Source organism: Anopheles coluzzii, chromosome 3 (assembly GCF_943734685.1).
Source record: "Anopheles coluzzii chromosome 3, AcolN3, whole genome shotgun sequence".
Classification (NCBI taxonomy): domain Eukaryota; kingdom Metazoa; phylum Arthropoda; class Insecta; order Diptera; family Culicidae; genus Anopheles; species Anopheles coluzzii.
Genome location: NC_064671.1, coordinates 70,504,268 through 70,525,506, shown reverse-complemented (window position 1 = coordinate 70,525,506; position 21,239 = coordinate 70,504,268). Strand labels below are relative to the sequence as shown.

Genomic DNA, 21,239 nt, shown 5'->3' with positions numbered 1-21,239 from the left:
TGTTTTGTGGGTTTTAATTTATGGAGCTACGTTTTTTTTTTGTTTGTGTGTGTGACACATTCAGATCGGATTAACATTCAATTAAAAGTTCGACGAACAATCGTGCTCTTTGAAGCGCTGTAATCTTATCCCATTGCCCGTAATCAAAACAATTGAAAACTCCTTCTCCCGGAGGGGAAGAATAACACACAAAATCAACCACTCGCTTCACCAGTCTCGCTTCACTTCCGGCAATACGTCAATTGGCCCATTCTTTCGTCGCCTCTTTGCCTTTCGTTCGGAAATAAAAATAAAAAAAGGTCATTAGGATCCATTGACCTCGTTTTCAGGCAAAACGACACATCATTCTTCACGCCCCTCATTCCCGGCCGCGCATCAACCTCGCCAGCACATTCCTAAACCCCAAATAACAATGAGCATTCTCAGACTCACCGTGCTTCGGGGAGGGTTTTTTTTCTTTCTTTTGCAGATGAAAGCGGTACAACAACAAACAAAAGAACGGAACCAAATCGTCCCCTGGCCACATGCGAAACCAAATGAACCCTCTTGTGCGAATCGTTCCCCTATTTTGCTGTGTGCGGAACTCAACACGGCGCGGTGAAGCTGCGTTCAGAGCACTCAGCTCAGAGAAAGAAAAAGGATGCTTTGTTGTTCGGTTCGCTGAGAGCGGAGATCGAAGGATATGCACAGCCAAACTCTTGAAGGAGAGAGCCAGAGCGCTCGCTCTCGCCGAACTGCGTGCAGCGAGCACGGTCGCGTTCCGCAAGGATATATCAGTTTCGGAGTGTCCTTCGCAGGGGATGGACCTTACGCGCGCGCGTTCTTTCCTCTCTATCTCTATCTCGCACTGTCATCATCATTATTATCATCATTCCCACATTCATTGAGTTTTTTTCCCTATGGTTTGGCTGAACAGACACATACACATACACAGAGACGGGGATTTGCGGATACTTCGACCGTACGGTGGAATTTTCCGTCTAGCGTGTTCCGGAAAACGTAGGTTAAAATAATGATATTGTGGGGTGGATTTTTGGTCGTGCAGGAGGAGCCTTGCCATTGGCGATGGACATTGCCATCTTCGACTTTGCTGCGACTTTGCTGTGAATGGTGGTGTTTGGGCTGTTGGAAAAGTCTGCTAGTGACCGGAAAAGAAGTGAATGTTGTGGTCAGTGTGTTGGCCCCGTTTTTTCGGTGGTGACGCGTTGTGTAATACAGTCTTTGAAGTGTTGGTACGAGTGGTATGTTACGATAATAACGCGCAGAGTGTCCAAAAGTACACACGAGGTAGTGTCATAGACCTGAATTGTGAGCGTGTGTTCTGATTATGATGATTTACAATGGTTCAAACCGTGTTCTAGTATCAAAAAACCCGATTGATTCTGCACCAAAATGTGAGAAATAAGGCTCATCATCTGCGTTTTCAAACACATCACCAACGCTGAGCTCGCCGACAACTCCCTCAGCTCGTGATTCGCACGATTTAAGCACCGCAATTCATCCTTAAGTGTGCAGTTTTTCTTCCAATTTAACCAATCCGTAAGTAGTCAGCAGTCAGCCGAACAGCGATACTCATAAGACGTCTCGTTTTCCTCAACTCATCCTCATCCCATTAGATCCTGTATGAATGTGTGTGTGTGTGTTTGTTGGGGGACCTTTCGTTCCACCCGCTTATCTGCCTCGCAAGTGTATGCGTGTTGCTAAAGTTTTGTGTGTGTCGTCGTGTGTTGTCGCTGCCCTTTCTTTACCCACCAACCAAAAAAAAAAAAACAGTCCCCACATTCTTCTCGAAAAGAAAGTTTCGCCTTTTCCTTCTTTTCCTGATTCGTCTTAGCACTTATACAGCGTTCACAGAAACAGGAAGCACGTTCCCTTCCCTTCCTCTGGTCCAGCTGGGTCTTCCACTCCAACAAAAAAAATAAAAAGAAGAAGGAAGCGTGCACACCAAACGTGGAGCGAGAAGTTTTTCTTCTCATTACGCGCATACCGATGAAAATGCCGTAGCGTGTGCGCCTTCCACTGAAGAACTTTTGCCTTTCGCGCAAAGGCGGAAGTTTCTTCACCGGCCTGTATATCTCGCCCATTCCCTTCCCGTCGTTCCACGTCCCTGCATTCCCTCTTCTGGAGCTGGACACAAAAGAATCCCACCGTAAACACAGTGCATGGGTTGCAAAACGGGGGGAAAATGGGGGTGCGTGCCTGTTCGTCGCTGCCATCGTCTGCGTCGTCTGCGTCGTCGTCGTCGTCGTCGGGTTGAAATCAATGCTGACAGAAACGATGCCAGCAGGCTCCGACAGCGGAACAGGGTGGACTGGAGAGAAAAACACGTGCACGTGCTTGTGGAAAAAAGGCGTCCATTCGGGAGGATGGGAGCAAATCAGCAGCTTTCGGCCCCAAAATGTTTGCTCCAACCGCTTGAAGAAGATTGTGTTTGGAGTGGTGGTGTAGGATCTGGAAACTAGTGCTGCTATCCCCGGTAACAAGAATCTTGTGGGAGAAGAGAAGCATAAACTACAGAAAGAAATGAAGCAAACAAATTAAATTAAAAGGTTAGGCGCAGGCATGTGCCGCAGGTTTTGTTTGTGTGTGTGTGTTTGCGAGAGAAAATGAGAAAACGGCCAGAGGAAACCGAAAAGTCGGTCAGTCGGATGTTTGATGCAGACCGTCTGTGCCAGCTGCAGTCAAGCGAAGCGAGCCTAATCGCTCGTCGAGCGGTGAGATGAGCCTTTAAATTAATTGTGAAAAAACCAGAATGATACTGATAAATATAAAACACAGATAAACGAAGCGATTTTGGGGCAAGCCCTCCTCGCACTCCTACACCATATTTGCTCTACTCAAATCAATCTGCGAGCAAACAAACATTTTTGAAATCACAAACAATTTTGAGTTTTTGCAAACTCAAACTGTTACCTCCATTCGAACTAATCGTAACTTCTTTTTTTGTTGCCTTTTGCTGTGTATTTGCTGTGCTGTGCTCGTCAGCCCCAATTTCGAACCCATTTAATAAGCTTACGCCACCCTCTCCACCGGTAATCGGCTTCATCGGATCGGGGAGGTATTGCCAGCACCATTCGCAAAAACAAACTCGGCAAAAACAATTTCACTAACTCTCCCTAATTAATGCGGAAAGCTTTCCCCAGAATTAATGTTAAATTTTACCCCTCCTCCTTCTCTTCATCCTACTCCCACGTTGTTAGGTTCGGTGGGGGGGTTCAACTTCCCGGAATTGTTTCAAAGTTGTGTCTGTGTTGTGTACTGTTTCACCGGCAGCACTGGAAAGTTTGGGGCATCAAAAAATCAAAAACCAAATGAAGTTGAAATATCTGCCATTCCTCTCTCTCTCTCTCTCTTTCTCTCATCATTGGTGTTATTTCACTTGGTTTTTTGGTTCTATTTTTAGTTTTTTTCAAGCTTTGGTTCACTTCTACATCCCTTGCTAGCAGCCGGCTTTGAAGCATAGTTTCTATCGATTCCTCCCGCGTCCAAAAAGGTAGCGCTTAGCGCGATGAGGTTAGACTAAACCAGCAAAACACCACCAGTATTCCACCAGTTCGTGTGTGATCATACGTGTAGTGTAGCCGGAAAAAGTTGTTCATAAACAATCATTCGCTTGTTTTACATAGCACAATCACACCCAGCCCGGGCTGGCGCGGCTGCGCCACGGGAAGTGAAGCGGGATTATGTTTTGTCCCTTCTTGTTTTTTTTTTGCTGTTTGTTTCCTCCTCCACCACGCACTGTGTGGGGACCTTTATCACACCGTTCTATCCATTGAAAACATTCGCAGATCTGTCCCTGTTTGGTGGCAGGGATGTATGAGCCACACAGACATAAGTGGGCAAAAAGGAAGGAATTTCAATACAACGCTGGACCAGTTTTCATCGCTCTACGCTGCTATATGTTCAGCCGTGTGGATTTGCAACGCCCTTCCGACCGTGGTGTGGAAAAATGCAAACTTTTTCCTCTAATTCACCGACCCGATTTGGTGGAGTTTGGCTTGGGGTGGTGGGCATCCACACAGCTATCTATATTTGCTTTGCCGCGTTTCGATGGATGCGATCCTTTCGCTACCTCTGCTTTTGCACCCACTTCGAAGGCAGGAGCCGAAGCTGACGCAGCTGTGCGCGAGTTGTTGTGTGTTTTTTTAGTCGGTTGGAGTTTTGTTTGCCAGCCAGTGGAGTTAAAAGTTAGTCAAACGAGCGATTCGACACAACAGCAAAAAAAAAAAACATTCTCTCACCAAGAAGCACCTGCATATGATGAAACATGGCACAACGCTACAGCTCTGTACTGGTGAGGGAAGAGAGAAAAGGGAATAGAAGCCGACATTACCGACACGCTGGGTTGTTTTCCTTTTTTCCACTTCTCCAAAACGAAGGGTGCCAAAGTATCGTCCTTTGGTGCAATGGTTTGATGTTATTGCTGCGGTATTTGGGTGTAGCTGCAGGTAGACAAGCAGTAGAGCACCGTCTCACCAGTACTTTTCTCCTTAGTCACTATCCGGCATCGGGTTGCGGTGGGGACCCTTTGCAGCGGAGTTCAGGCTCGGTACACGGGGGGAAAGAAGAAAAAAACCACAGCAATTTTGGGATGATATTTGAAATATTTAAGCCTTCAATCTGTGTCCCGGGGGAGGATGGCAAGAGGCACTGTATGATGTTAAGGTGTGGGTTAGAATTAATTTAGACTTGTCTAGAAATTAGGAGCGTATCAGAGAGTACAGGTTTTTATGAGTTTTTTTTTTATATTATTTAATGGAGGGGTTAATTATGTTTTTAATGCAATTTAGCACATATTTTGTAGCTTAAAAATCGAAGCTTAAAAACGAGCTTCTTGCTAATATTCACTTTTTCTTATCAGTAAAAGTTCCGCTTCGAACAATCAACGCTTTTCAGAACTTATACAACTCCAAGTCTGCTCCAAATGATCAACAAAACGTTTGGTTTGACATGAAGCGTTACTTGTCAAATAGTTCAAATGATATTCCCTTCCTTTCGCTGCGCGTGACTTTACGGTTTTATTGTTGCAGCTTTCAAACATGCTTCTGTTTCGTTAATTACACAAAATAATAACTTCATCTCGACTTCAACTTCATGAAAGACTTGCGCAACCCTTCTAGTTGTGACCTACAATCCAAGCACCGTTTCGCTGTCACTCTTTGGACACATTTGTTGTCACAGCAGCTCCAGCAGACTAAGGCGAGCCACATTATGGCGAAGCGGATGATGGCTTGATTATCTTGCTGCTCGCTAATGATGCTAGGCGCTAAGCTTTCCCATGTCACATTTCACTCCGGCGAATGATGAAGAGAATTCAATTCACTGCGCTTCATTAGAGCGATTCTAGTAGAGTGTATAATCTCGCTTCCAGTGCTCATTGCACGTTGTAATAACGAGCGAGCTGATTAGGAACGCCTTGCGGCCGATTATATATATCAAGCCAAGCGATGGAAGAAGCTTAGGGTTCGTTTCAATGTTCTCATTTAGTACCTCATATAATTAATATACAACGTTGTCTCTTGCTACCAACAGCGGAGCTCGTGCTTGTTATTACAAAAAAGCCCTTTCGATTAGGAACCACAACAACGCATCCAATAAAATCGTGAATAAAACCATCATTCCTGGCCCAGTTTTACACACCCGAAATTCCAATCAAACTCACCTGCGCACCCTCGCACAGCGTGCTGGTATAATGCATGTCGGTTGGCACGTTGGTGCTCGTTTGTACACAGGGGTTCATGCATTCATGTCCTGTCAAAAATCTGATTAACCGTTCTCCCGAGAATGGAGGTTGCATCCCGCCGTCGACGAGCGACGACCGCTTTTGGCCAAAAGCAATAATGTCGTCGTCGTCGTCGTTGCATCATGTACCGGGCATTTGGTTTAAAATACATATCCAGCGCGACAGCGCATGGAATTTGACACATTTGCCGAAAAACTGAACGATTTCGGGCAGGACCGGGAGCACATTCATTGCAGCTGGCCGGTTTACTGCTACCCCGAACCCCAAAACCAAGGACGCATTGTGTGGCGTAGGGGTACGCGTTTGGCAGACCAGGCGTGCTTGCCCTGCAATGCCGTTTATGCAGGCTGTGTGTGAGTGAGTGTGCAACGGAGTGTTGGAATGTAGGTAGACTGGCCACAAACAATGGCAGCGTATGGACTTAATTGCTGGTACGGATATTACACCACACCGTGCACGCCGTGTATCGGGCGTGAGGATCAGGTTGCATTGGAGCGAGGGATTTGCAATTGCGACGGAACATACGAGACAGGAGCGATCAGCTATCTAAGCCAATGTCGCAATGGTGTGGTATTATTTCAGAATGTTTATACGTATTATATAAGCGCTTGTACGGTAGAGGCACATCTGTCTCTGTTCGGAGATAGCATTTCGTACGAGTTTTATGCAATTATGCATATTCAGCAAATGTATAGTTTTTGCGGACATTGAATAAGAAAGAAGAGTTAAAACAGAATATGGCTGGTAGTTTACCGGGTTTTCCAAGACACTTTCGAATGTTAACATTGTTATACATCGCACATCAATCTGACATTTTATTTCCATCACAATAATTTTTAATTTCTCCAACATGATTTTCAACACGATTCAAGTTGGATTGAGTTTAACAGTTTTTGAAGTTTTTGCGGTGAATAACAATGTTTACTTTCGAAACTGACTAGTAAAACCCTTATATTTAACAACTTTACATAAGATTGATGTCGGTCTCGTAGTACAGTCGTCAACTCGTACGATTTAACAACATGCCCGTCATGGGTTCAATCCCCAAATAGACCGCGCCGCCATACGTAGGACTGACTATCCTGCTATGGGGGGGAATCAATTAGTCACTGAAAGCCAAGCCCACAAGTGGGTACAGGCAGGCCTTGACCGACATCGGTTGTTGAGCCAAAGAAGAAGAAGAAGACATAAGATTGATGTAAGGGTCACTCAATGAATAAATTTATCATTTTTTTATGCAATTATCAGTATTTTTTTGATATTTGGATATGTCAGCCTCAAAAGCCTGACTGAGTGACAGATCATGTCCTCGATGTTCTCAAAGACATTGAAGTATCCTCGTTGCAATAGAGTACTCTAATTCTGTAGCCCTCTTTCCTGACGTACATACTTTACACTATCAAGAAGTGTTGATCCCAATCATCCAGCAAATATTTGAATACAAGGCTCTTAATGCACTGAGAGCAGATCCAGTAATACTCATCAATTTTTTCATATTTTCCTATTATCTTCAATGCATGATAATTCTACATGAACTGTTTTTAGTGTCTGAAGTGTAACAAAGCAACGATAGATGCCTGCCAAGTTCTTTTCAAAACATGGGATTATGATGTTACGTTTGCCTGAAAAAGATTTCTTATAGGATCTAATTATCATCAGAAGACATCAGCAAATTAATTGATGAAGATACCAATAGTTTTCAATATTAACATGGAAATACAAATCCTGTTAAAGTTGAAACTTCAATTCCAAACTTTCCGTTAAAGTATTGAATGTCGTCCTCTTGGTGATTTTCTGAATTATTCAGAAGGAAAGAAGGTGAATTAATCATAATTTGTTCGAAAAACAGTCTGTTTAGCATTAGGAATATGTAAAATTCTTAATTTAGATTAATTAGCCTTTAAACCTTCAAACACTCCCCAATGCGTATCAACATCTTACGAGTTTCACACTTGCACAAATCTCAGTAATACCCTACCGATGCACACACCCATGAAGCTGCGTGCGTTTGTCCCCCGACCCGAGCCGACCATAAAAACCGAAACTTTTCACTTTCTTCGAATCCCCATTTACGGCACGCCTCGCTTAGCATATTTGCTCCCGCTCGCGGAAAACGGGTCCAAAAAGGCTTACAAACTTCACCCCGCACGAAAGTTTCACACCAAAAGCGGCCGTTTCGTGTCTCATTTTATAACCACCGGAACGAGGTACACAACTCGACACTTCCTTATTTTTTCTCCCTACTTTGTTTGTTACCGCTGTAGCTTTCCCGCCCGCTTCACGAAAGCTTCCAAAAGACCCCGCTTTTGTCGAAATTATTCGGCTCCCATCCCCCTGTTTGCCATTTTGCACAGTAAAAATGTCGTGACTATTGCCGTCCGTGAGCTGTTTACTGTGGGAAACTGGGGCGAAGGTTGCTCCCGTCGGCACACGAGCTCCCTATTGGGAAATTTGCGTCCAAGTTATTTTTTGGCCATGGAAAACAAGCGGACTAGGCCTGCCCGTTTATTTTTACCCATCGAAACCCTGCCAGACCCATAAAACACGAAGCATGGGGTGTGAAAATGAGCTGTTGGTTACTGTCTGGTCTACTATCAGTTCGATATGGTAATTAAATGTTCGCGTGCGGTTTTACTCGTTTTGTCGTTATCCTCCACCAACTCCAGCACACAGACTGCGTGCGCCAAAAATACACACAAACACACATACACACACCGCACACACACCGAAGCCTTCTAAGAGGATTTTGATGCCGGCCCGTCACGCCATTCGGTGGAAACGCACACGCGGTGTGCCGGTGTGCGTTTAAGTAGCTTCGAAGTAATACCACAACACTACCCTCCCCGGTCGCAGTGGCACGTGTGTGCACCCCTTCTATTTCCCCCCAAAAGCGCTCGTTCCGTTCGAATACACATTTGTTTTTTGGGGAAAACCCCTTTAATATCTTTTTTTTGCGCGCCTTCACGGTAACATCGTATCTCGCCACGTGCGCCCAAAATTTGCGAGATTCATTCGCGACCACCGGGCCAGCTCCTCCCTCCCATGCTTTGATGCTGCTGGTGCGGGAGAGATTATGCATGCTCGGTTGGGCTCGGTTGGGCGCACCCGTAACCGCGATGTAAATACGCGCTTCGCTGCGTACGCGCCCAAAGGGGACCTGCCGGCAGTCCCTGCACGATTATTACGCACGCAGTACGCGTGAGACTAAGCCCGCTGTTAGATTGCTGTTATTGCAAGCACGAGACGCGTTGAGGTAAGCCCCAGAGTTGGAAACACTTCCTCTGCAGGATCCCGCTCATAAACGAATCAAAGGCTCACGATTACGATACAGCGGAATGTGAAAGCGGTGCGAACGTTTTATCGAACAGTTTTTCCCGTCGAGATGAGAGTAATAAAACAAATGGAGAAGCAGCTCAAATGCACCAGCTTCTGCACTATCGGTGATTTGTGATGCGATTTTAGAAATAAATCCAAATGCTTTTACTACTTCCCTTCATGCATCTATTCCCAGTTTTAGGCACTTTGTGAGGTCTTTGTGTGAGTGTGTTCGTCTACCATCACACACTCCCCATAATAGTTGCTCCGGTTTCGTTTTCGAGCCAGCAATTGTTTGGCCTGAAATATTTACCTTCTTTAAGGCAGAGAGGGCCGCCAGCAACTTGCCATCGTGTGCGACAGTTGGAACCGAACCGGTTGACATTTATGATCAAATGTTGTCTGAGTGTCTGAACTTCGTGGCAGTGCCAGCAAGTCGCTCTTTGTGGCAGTGCCAGCATAACAGCATTCAATGCGGATGCCTTTTAGCTTCTCTGTCCTTTTTTTCTCTGTGTGTGTATGTGTGTGAGTGTGTATGTGTGTGAATGTTTCTACGCCACGCCTGGTGAACGATCAATAATCGTCTGTGCCAAGATGACTGTTGGATTTAACCCAATTTTCATCGATCGATAGGCGAACATAGGGAGGGAGCTCGTTCTCTTCTTTTTTCCCCCCCTTGTATCCTTGTTCTGTGTCTGTGTTCGCACACAAACAAGGCGCATTCTCCGGGCGAAATGTGGCCCAGTCACGATGCTAACGCTGAATCGCACCCCAAAATGATGCCAACTATTGTCCGCTGGAAATAGACCGTCCAATGAGCGAGTGAAACGAGGGAAGCACAATGAGCGAACGTCTGTATTGGCTTGTTGCAAATAAATTGGTGAAACAAATGTGTTAAAGGCGCTCAGAACGCTTCTTTAAGGTGATCAGGTGCCTTCAAACAAGTATCGTTTCTATCGTAGGAATTGATACTTCACTGAAAAATAAATTAGTTCTAATATGATTAAATTTATGTTTACCTCTTTTAAGCTTTGTTTTTCCTCGCACACTGTAAATTGTTTTTAGCACAATAAAGCAAAAACAATCATCCCATCCTAACATGCCCTAATGAAACAATAATACCTTTCCGCGCTACTTTCTCATCATTAATGCCCATCACTGGCTAACGATCGTAAAAACGCTTCAAGCTAAAAAGAGTTCTCCGTAGCGACCTTCATTCTGCTGACAGCGAAAAAACAACAAATGCAGAATGGTTTTTCTTTTCACTTGTGAGAAGAAAGCTCAACATCAGAGGACAGGCAACAAGGGAGAACAAGGACGAGCTTATCGCCAGCACCATAATTAATGGAGATAAAATAGCTTCCAGGGATAATTTTTGTGTGGACATTTTTAACCTCAGAAAACAGCAAAGACCGTAAATTAGGAAGCAGTTGACCTAAGTAAATTGGGCCTTAACAGTTCGAACTTTTACGTACAACAATAGAAACTTGATTCCCCTTTGGCATGGAGTATAGTGACAAAATTTTCACCGAAAACGTAATTCCAGATAATAACAAGATTACAACACTTTAAGTGGGCAAATGATGTAAAAAAGCGGCAAAGAAAGGAATAAGCCATAAACCGAGCCTTATCAAAGTTTCCATGCCGAATCACAATTTGTTCAGCATTACCTGTTCTACCTCAAAACCCTTTGCCACCACACGCTCCAGCTATAATGAGCAGTTCCAGTGCCACATTTTCCCCCTTCATTTCTTCCACCACATTCTATTCGATGAAAAATGAGCCACCGGTAGTTTGGGTGTGACTTTTCTTCCGCTCATACAGCCATCGTCTCCATCGCCTCCACCGCCCACAAAAAAGCGGGAAAACTATTACTCCGAGAGCGATAGTTTACTGCCAACTGCCGCCCGTTTCCGGCGGGCACGTTCCTGATCCGTCCGTTGTTACCGACCGGATGTACCGAGAGGAAGCAAATGAACTGGGAATGACTAATTGATGAATTCGTGCCATCGCTTTCCCGTGCTGGCATTTCGCTCGCAATTTAACGACGGAACGAATGGAAGGCAAATGGGTGTGTGTGTGTGTGTGTGCGCGCGCGAGGTATGTAAGGAAGGTGTTAGAGCGTGGAAAATATTCTCAGCATGCCGTGCTTCCGTGGGACGTGCATTGTGCCGGCGTTGAAGCATTCTGCCGTTCTGCTCTGCTTTCTTGCGCGGTGCTTTATGGGGAAAAGTTTCCCCATTGAATGATTACGGTTAATCTGTGTCAATTTGTGAACCGTTCGAACTAACCCAGATATTTGTTGTGTATGAGGTTTATTTTTTTTTGTCTTTTGGCTATTAATAACGTTTAATTAAGCGCTTATTAACCTTCAAGCCCGTTTTCTTTCGATCGTTTCAGTAGCACAATCAATTTTCTGTTTTAACTTCTCGTACCAACACTCACTCTGATCGTTGCATATTTCCATAGTTCCGCTTTAAGGCGACTGTAGCCTCGTTTGCAGCTCGATCTACAATGGCTTTCGATGTTTCATCGACCCTTCAAAAGCCACATCGCGCTCCGTACACATCCTTCAAACCGTGGTCGTTCCGCCACAAGCTACCGGGCGGCTCCATTAACATTGGCAGAGCGCGCGGCCCGATGCCGCTTCCGAAAATGGGCCCTCCCCGCGACACTTCCCCATGTCCTGACGCACGGGGCCTGCCTGATGTAGAAAATTAAATTATTTCCATTAGTTTTCACCGGGCTCGGGGGAGCCGTGGAGGGAACCGGTGGAAGCTCCGGTGGAAAATTATAATGAGGCTTTAAGATTTGGGTCGAGTGCTTTCGTTCCATTTTCGTTCCATTGCCGAGCTGCCTCCGGGTTAGGGTGGTGGGGGCAGCGTGGCTTTCCCAAAATCGGTCCCTAGGTTTTTGGAAACCAAACATACCCACACAGACACAGAGGAAGCCGTCACGCTTACAACAACATCGCCCTGCGGCTGACGGAATTGAAACGAGCCCCGGGGTTGAGCGTCAGATCAGTGTAGGGAGGGGGGTGGGGGGGGGTGGGGAGGGGTTGTATTTATGTTCGCTCGTTCTTTAAGGCATAATTACCGAATACATTAAATTATAGAGAGCCGAAATTCTGGAAATACCACGCTTTTTTTTAGCCTCGCTCTCTACCCAGTAAGTGTCGGTCGGAAGAGTGTTGCGTGTTGTAAGATCTGTAGGTTTTTTCCTTTTTTTCGAAGCTTCTATGTTCTTTGAATAGCGATTGCGTAGCCATTCTTTTTTTTTTTTTTGTTCGTACGATGGATGGAAACAGAAAATTTGCATTTCCGATGAGTTGGTGGAGTTTCACGGGAGCAAAAGCAAGATGCAAAGCAGCACCTGTGAGCGGGTTGTTACGGTGGCTTGGAGTTAGATTAGGAATGATTTTCCCCCGCTTTTCCACAGTCTCCTTTCGAATGCATTGGTAGAACCTTTTCCGTTTTTTTCCTGCATTACTTTAAATAATAAAACAAAAGGTAATAATTATAATGGATGCAATTTAACAATGTTTCCCCCTTCTCTTTCTCTCATTTTCTTTTACAGAAAAAAGCTACTGGAAAAGGGAGATTGAATTTTCTGGGGAGAAAGATACAACGTGCTGCGCAAAACTGGACGTGCTGTGAATAGTTTCCTTGTTTTTCGCTCGGCTCGAGGCGGAAGATTTTTGTTTTTATGTTTCTTATTGTTTTCGTTCTCATTCTTTCCCCGTCCTCTATCTATTCTAATGAACTTGTTTACTGTGTATCTTTGTGCGTTGTTTATCAGTGCAAACTTAATTAGTGCCCATTAGACTTATCTTCTCCACTATTTTCTTGTTGATTTCTTGGTAGAGTAACATTAAAAGTCCTGTTCTCTTTTTTTTCTATAAGTTTTGTGTAGAAAATCATGCAAATGAAGCATCAGATGGAGCAAAAAAAATTTATTTAAAAAAAAGAAAGAAGAAAAGCAGTGCTGCAAACCTGTATCCTAAATGTACTCTGGGTGAAAGAGTGTGTTCCGTGTTTGAAGGGAAAAGCAGCAACTTATATTAAAAAATAAATAAATAAAGTGCACCTTTAACGATGATAAGGCGCTCGAGTGAAGAAAAGTGAAGAGTGTTTTCATCCCCCCCCCCCCCTCTGCTTTGCTAGTGATTAAAAACATTCCGCCACGAATGGAAAACCAACACGAGGGATAAAGCAGGGCCCATGACGTCATGATAGCAACGATTGACCGACACGTTTGGATTATGTTTCTTTCGTATCTTCTTTTACAATGTAAGTATGACTGCTTGATAGTTTGCTTATAAATTTAAAAAAAAAATCGCCCATTTTCTTGGAAACAGACAACTTCAATGTAAATCATTTCTGTTACTCAACATTAGTAAATCCTCTCCGTTCCTCTTCTGTTCTCTTCTGAATTGTTAAAACGCTCCCTAATCATCACGCAGGGTTGGCTTGGGTCGGGTCGAAACCTCGGGCAAACATTTGCATTTGGATGCTTTTTCGCTTCACTCCACTTTTGATAATGAATTAATTCCATCAGGCTCCATTTTCCGCTGCCGCTCCCGCCATTACCTTTGCGTCCCGCTTTTAGCGCTTGAAGCTGAGAAAGTAGTGACCGAAGGAATCCCTTTTCTTGGAAACACCAGAAAGTGGGTCAGCGTTAAGATGTAAAGTAGCGCCGGTGTTGGAGCTCATAATCACTAAAATCTGAGAAAGTTTTGCTGCAAATGTTATGAATTTTTTAGCAGTTTTGTGCCTTCATTTCTTACGAGTCAACGGGTATCCTTTCGTTCTGTTGCTGTATTTTCAGGCCAACAAATGTACCACGTGCCCCTTTCGTTTTAGTTTACGAGCGGAAAAAGAGAAGCAAGATAATGGAAAACTTTCAACATCAACGCACTACCACATAAATCATTTACACCTCAGTGCGTTGTAATTATGGTTGATTTTTATGCCACAAAGCACAATTCGCTTCCCTCTAACAACCAGTGCCTTCCCTGCAGTCAGAAAATGATGCGTTTCATTTTCACCCACCCTCACCCACCGCTAACCATCCTTCTTATCTGCTTAACTGCACCAGCGCATCAGATTGCAGTACAATTTGCACAGCACAAATTGATTCGATCATTCAGGCGTGTATGATGCGTTTCCCTTCTTGTGTGTGTGTTTTTTTTTGTTTTTGTTTTTCCTACATTCCCTGTGGAACGGCACAAAGCGCAACAGCTTTGCCAAAGCGTACCAAAGCACGGGCACGGAGTCAGTCGGTCCCCCAGGAAGGCAGCAACGTACTCGTGTACACCATTCTGCAGACACATGTGCTCGTCTGCCCAGGACGGTGGCAGCAACAATTTGACTATCCGGAACCGAGACCAGGACGGATGGATGGATGGCATACCGTGTGGAACGTCCCTTGTGGGAAAAAGGGGATGCTCAGGGGCTCATGGAGATGTGAGGCGATGAAAATAATGATGATGTGCATGCATTCTCGCTGTACGAGCAGTCGTTTGGAGTGTTCTAGAAGGTGCATTGGAAGGGCGAGAGGTGTTAGATTGTTGGTTGTTTGGATTTCCATCTCACATCGCTCGCTTGTGGTGTAGTTTGTTGGAACTATAGGCATGCAAAAGTAGTTTCTAACTTGTTTCTGTAATGCTTTAAATGTATGAGGAATATTTGGTAGAGTAATGGTCGAGAAAAATAGCAAAACCAGTATGTAATTTTACTCTTTCCCTGGAATATCAGCTTCATACAGGAATCAACAGTAATATTGCACAGAAACTAATAACACACGAAATATTCACACTTCAATGCACACCCTAAAAACATCATTCCAAGCGATCCGTTTCGGAATCAAATCGCATTTTCGATACCGGGCCTTATATTTGTAAACCGACGTTCCATCGGCCGACATCGCTTTCCCATGCTCACGCTGGAATCGCTGAAACACTCCAACGGTGCGATTTGCTGTGATTCTCCAAACGCCCCGTGATAGTGGCGGGTCGAGTCGATCGCCAAACATGTATTCCTTACTTCCCCGGAGCATCGAACGCCTCCAATCACTCCGCTGCACTACGCAGTTGGAAAACTGTGACGGCGAAACTGAAACATATCGAATGGCGGCTGCTGTTTGCTGGCGTTCACCATCGATAGGAATGCTTCTCCCCTCCCCTCGGGAGCCTTCCGTTTAGGTACACATTCGTTTGCACTCGTCCGAACGGGGGCTGTGCAGGTTCGACAAGTAAGGGAAACCCGTTGACCGTACCGGAAACCCGATAGGGTTGTGAGCCTTTTTGCCGAACGAGCGTTCGCACGGCCCGTGATCACGTGCTTTACACGCGTAATTGATGTTTGCAGCGCCACACAGAGAAAAGGCCTAGGCCCGACCAAACTCAGGACACACACATACAGATCAGTGTACTTGACGGGGAAAATAGAGTGAAAAAAAGAGAATAGGCTGGATGTAAAAAAATCAGGAACAAGCTTCAGAATGAATGATCAGGTTATTTTTTTTTGTGTGTGTCTTCTGTTGGAGCTCAATGGAACGTGCATCTCTTTTCATTAGGCCTGATTAATTGAACTGACAATGTTAGTTGCATGTGTTCCGGTCATGTTGTGGCGGGATTTAGGAGCGGCACGGCGAGGGATAAGGTTTGAACAAGGCTTGAGGTTTTTTTTTAATTGCCCTCCTTCCAAAGGGTTTATGTACAGTAGCAGATGAAAAACAAATAAGTTTTTTTCTGTAGTGTGTTTTTATCTCATTCAATAAAGAGATTGTAAAACATGGGAGCAATTATTTTACGGTTTGCATTTGGAAACCTGTTTCAATGAAAGTGTAAAAATTACTCAGGACATGTGTAAAAAAGGCTAGAACTACCAAACTTAGTCAAAATAATTATTAAACTAGAAAACATATTATAAAACCTTGCATTGCATACCTTCAGGCGCTAAGCAATGTTTGTCTCTTCTAGGAATTGTTGATGCTTGTCCAATTGTATATTTGTCGGTTAAATGATGTACCATAAACCATAAATTATATCAGTTCACCTGACAGCCATAGCTGAGACGTTTAATTATATAACCTAAATCTGAAATGTTATTTTAAATAAATAATGATAATTAAATTTGATGTCATTAACAATCAAATGATGAGACTATCAAATTATCTAAGGAAATATGGACTTTTCGCAAACTTACTCTTCAATTAACATAAAATTGTCCTCTCATCCAACCATCCACAACGAAACAATCCCAGCCTATTTGCAGCCTTATTTACACGTACATCAACCCCATTCGCTCTGTAATTAACATCAGCTGAGTAGTCATCCTGCCGTCAGTTGCGCTGCCGGCAAACGTCTCCTGACACTTCAATTCGTTTTTCACCGGCTACGTAAGTGCCACTTGCACAACGGTGTAGGCCGTACCCGGGCATTGCAAGCAGCCTCTTCAACCGTCGCTCGCGCTCCCTGATGATTGTGGTTACACTTTTGAACCTCAAGCCCGTAAGCCGACAGTTACGTTTCGCCGGTGTAGAGTTTTCAACTTACTACGCCGCGTCTTTTCCTCGCAGCGTCGTGTCGTGTGCTGGATTTATTATTCGTCTGCTAGAAAGCTGCGTAACAAGTGGCTGGGGATGGTGGAGAAAAAATAAGCTGGCAGCCGTCGGGGGAGGCAGCGCCGAGCTCGAAAGCTCTTAAACCCATTACACCAGCCGGCAGAGTGTGGTGTAGCGTAGAGATTCATATTAATTAACCCTGTGTGTATGTGTGTGTGGTGACACACAGTCACCAGGCAAGGTGTGCAAAAGTACAAAGCAAGAAGGTCTGAAAACAGCGTGAACTCCAGCAACTTTGTTCGCAAAGAAGCGAGTGTTTGTAGCTGTTTGTAAAGTATTAGGGGAGTGGAAGGAGTGGCGCTTGCAAAATGAAGAAAGCACGTGAATGTGTGACAAATACGGTGACGGAGAGTTACACAAATAATAACACACATTCATATTAATATTAAAACATCTCATCAAGTTCGTTTACAGACGGCTATAAGTAATGATGTAACAAAGAATGTAGTAGTCTCCACCACAAAAAAGCTCGAATCTCTGCACTCAAGTACTCAACTATACATAATGTAACAGCACACTGTGCATCATTTCCAGGATGTATAGACGGACCGAGAGGGCTTCTTTTGGTTTTTATTGCGTCGATAAAAGACGTCGAGCGAAGATGTTTCCCCCTTTAACAAAAAAAGGCGAGGAAACGCAAAGCCTTTCCATGCTCCCAGCAGCACGGAAGACCAAAAAATGACGAATTACGGGACGCGCGAGTCGGCGAATAGATTATCCCTGATGATGATGGAGCGTAAAACCGGGAAGGGAAGCGGTTTGTTTTGCCGGAAATCAAAATCTTCCTACCGAGCAACCTGCCCAACAGTAAACGGGAAGAGGAGAAACAACAGAGCACAACAATAAAACCTTTTTCCCACTTTGAGCAGGAAAAGATACACCAAGGAAAGGCTAACCAGGCGAAGGAATCAGCTCTCGTTTCGGGCTGAAAACAAAGTAGTCGCAAAAATGAACACCAACCATGCTCCATACATACACGCACAGCCCGAAACATAAATCTCCGTTATGCGCTCATTTTTTCCACTTTGTTCGGCGCGTTTTGTTTTACTTTTTTTGAGCCCTCTTTTTTTGTTGTTGATGCCGTTATGCACGATAAATTACGACCATTTCAGCATGCCTGCGAGGTTCACGGATAAAAGAATCACGAAAGTAGGTATTGTTTTGCTTTCTGACTCACGTGCAGATCACCACGTGTACTCAGTTCTGGTGGTGGTTCGGAAAGGATTCTTCTCGCGTTGATCCAAACAAAAAAGATACCACGTAGGCAGCATTCATCTCTCCTGTTCGGTCGCGGATAGCGCCACCGAGCAGGCAACATTAAAGCACCGGAAGCGCGCATAATAATTCGCTTCAAATGCTTTGGGCTCAAACATACAAACATCCGGTGCCGGTGTTAGCGCTAAACATCGAAGAAGGGGAACAAACAAACAACAACCGTTCTTGAACAGTATTTTGCCTTCAAAGCGTAGTTAAAGATGTTGTTAACAAGATATCCAGAACTACAAAAACCAACACGGATGGAAGGAAATAAAAATGAGAAACTGAAGGAATCATACGCAACGCATTCCACTCGAATGTCGACAGTTGTTTAATGCTCGACGGTCGCTTCCCCCGACAAAAACAAACCCCGAAACCAAACGGCCATTGTGGGGCCAATAAACTGCTTACAATTCGATTCGGACCATTTTCCTGGGGTGAGCCACAGCTTGGACACATACACACACACACGCGTACACTTTCGACGTCAACCACGACATCTCTGGCGTATTTGTATCTGCTTCAGCTGAAATTGGTTTTCCATTGGTTTTTGTTACATTTTCCGTTTGCCTTCCCTTGCTCTTCCTTTGTTTCTCCCTGCACATAGTGAAAAATGCGTCCTCGGTACGAGGGAAAACGGTTAACGATAAATTTGTGCGGTTGTGCACCCAAAACGTACACACCGAGCGAGAAGAATGGGAGAGAAGCAAACTTTCTCTCTAATAAACTTCAACGCATCATAACCGTCCAAAACGATTTTGGTACGAAGGGAGGAAACGCGCGCGGAAAAGGGTCGCCGCAGGGGCTTAATTTTTCGAACGGTGGCGAGCGGGAAAACCCACAGCATTCGAGACCAAAACCCGCGCTCGTCCTGAAGAAAGGAAAATGGCAATAAATATTCAGGACACGATTAGTTTGCCCGACGCACCATCCCGGGCCGCCGGGCTCGGAGCGACCAAACCAACACGTGTCGGTACTTAATGAAATGTGACGAGGGTTAGTCACGGTATGTTGTGAGCCCCTGGTTTGCTCTCCCTTCTTTCGCGTACGTTGCTGCTTGCCGTGCGCTCGGGTCCTCGGGGGACCTTTTGCTTCCACCCGATTTATCGCACATCTTGGCCGTTTTGTCTCGCAATAATTTGAATGCCACACATGCACACACACACACCCACACATAAAGCGTCATGTTCTCGGTGGATGATAGCTGTGCCGCTAATCCATCGATTCCAACCATTCATCCCACGCCAGCAGCCACAAGAGACAGACAAGAAGGGAAAACTCCAACCGTCAAAAAGGATGATGGATAAAAAGTATTGACGACGATACGGCAAACATTGCTACGAACCGTCTGGTGAGAGAGAGAGAGAAAGAGAGAGAGAGAGAGAAAGAGAGAGAGAGAGAGAGAGAGAGAAAGAGAGAGAGCTCAGCTTCCGACGACGGGGAGTAAAGCTGAATGCTGAAGGACACGAGTAAGAGATCATTTCATCCACCGATCTTGTCGTGTCGGTGTGTTGTTTAATGATACGCTGATTTATGATTATCTTTAGCGCAAACAAACACGGCACGCGACTGATGGCGTTTGCTGACGAACGGCGCCCGGTGGCTTGGCGTGCAATGATCTTCCGCGGTTCGGCGATAAGGGGATTTGTATTGGAACGATACGGACGTAGCAGGGCGCAATAATCGTCCACCACTCCAGCTGGCTGTGCTGTGTTGGATTTGTTTGGTTAAGATGATCTGATTGTTTTGATAAACAAAACGTGCGCAATACGTGGCTAAGTGATGCATTATTTACAATGATCAATATTAGCTCGATTTGGTTGAAGAAAGGTAGATGGATCATGTCTTGCAGAAGCTGGAATTGCTCGTTAATATCATGTTTCCCACTGTGCTTGCCATCATTGCTGCCTGTTCTGTAAAACAGACTGTTGTACATTCCTGACGACCTTAACTACTAGTTGGTTTCAATTACTGTTTTGTTTGTTTTAACTTACATTTGAATTGATGTTTAATGCTACACTACATTTAACCAAAAGAAGAAAACCTGTGGAATACACATTTTGTTATATTTTGAAGAATGCATCTTAAACCTTAAGTTATCCACCCAAAAAATGAAATATTGAAGAACTTGATGAGATTTAAGGGACAAAAATATTCATAAAAATGGTATTGATTGCAGATATTACAATTAGAGTTTTAACTGAAGACTTCAATGACTGTTTCAGTAGAACTTACAAACAAATAAGATGCTCAGTGATGTAGAGGAGCCTGGATTACACCAGGCATCCTTTAACTGATGCCTAAACAAGAACATTTGTTCGATATCAAACCCTCTGATCTGAAGCATTAAAACTTCAACATCAATAATACCTTTGCATTATCCTAACAAGTTCTAGTAATTGATGGAAACTACACCGTCCCAGCTTACATGTGATTAATTTCGTACATGAGCTCTCCCTTACTCGCTCTGTAACAGTGTTCTCCACACGAAGCTCAACCCCAAACCCTGACAGCAATCGTCATTACAAATCAGCAGGTAGCATCAGCAGTAGATCGAAAAAAAGAACCGCGTGACTTCCGGCTGCCGGCAGTTGTTCACAATTTTCACAGGCTCTAACCCTTGTCTCTCTAGCTCTCGCTGCATGCCCATTACTTACCATTCCCGTATCAAAAGCAATGCCCCCGCCTAATGTTGTGACACATATTCACCCATTGTTGTCAAACATGTTACCTTTGCAGTGGCAGGCTTTTGGGAACCGAAATCGCACCCAACAATCATGCTTGATGGTGATGACGTTGGCAATATAATACGTTGTTACCCTGCCGACAGCCCGAGCCTTTGCGCTACCTTTGCGCTGTTCTGCCCCTGCGCTGTTCTCTGTCCTCTGTTTTGTGACATGCGTCGCTGCAGTAGAAGGTCGTTTGAGTGTGTTTATGTGCAATTGTCGTGTATCGAGGACAATATCTGAAGTGGGGTGAACACAATTAAGCCGCAGGATATTCTACAACCGGTTTCGGAATCGGATGCTGAAGGTGCATGTGTGAAAGGTTCAATTGTGCGTTAAACCCTCCTTTTTTCATTCCTTCTTTTTTTTTTTGGTTCCTTTCACCTAGTTCCTCTGGGAAGTGGCCACGGGGTGCAACAGAAAATGCATCGCAAAAGTAAAAAGATGTCCCCCGGAAGGCAGCGACGCTTCGCAACAAGAAACCACTAAGCCGTGCTAGATGAACGATTATTGCTATCTGCGCTGCCGGATGGGAATTATGTATCGCTCGGAACCGATATCAATTAAATCTA

General features: G+C 44.6%; 1 protein-coding gene across 2 annotated transcripts in view; it reads left to right on the top strand.

Annotated features, from left to right (window-relative positions):
* Positions 1 to 13,191: 13,191 nt before the first annotated feature.
* Positions 13,192 to 21,239, top strand: part of LOC120957509 (uncharacterized) — a 38,622-nt gene continuing 30,574 nt past the window's right edge. For both annotated transcript variants that reach the window (XM_040379752.2, XM_040379751.2), the window contains exon 1: positions 13,192 to 13,347. In XM_040379752.2, coding sequence (XP_040235686.2) covers positions 13,287 to 13,347 — 61 coding nt within the window. In that variant the 5' untranslated portion in view covers positions 13,192 to 13,286. The remainder of the gene's footprint in view (positions 13,348 to 21,239) is intronic.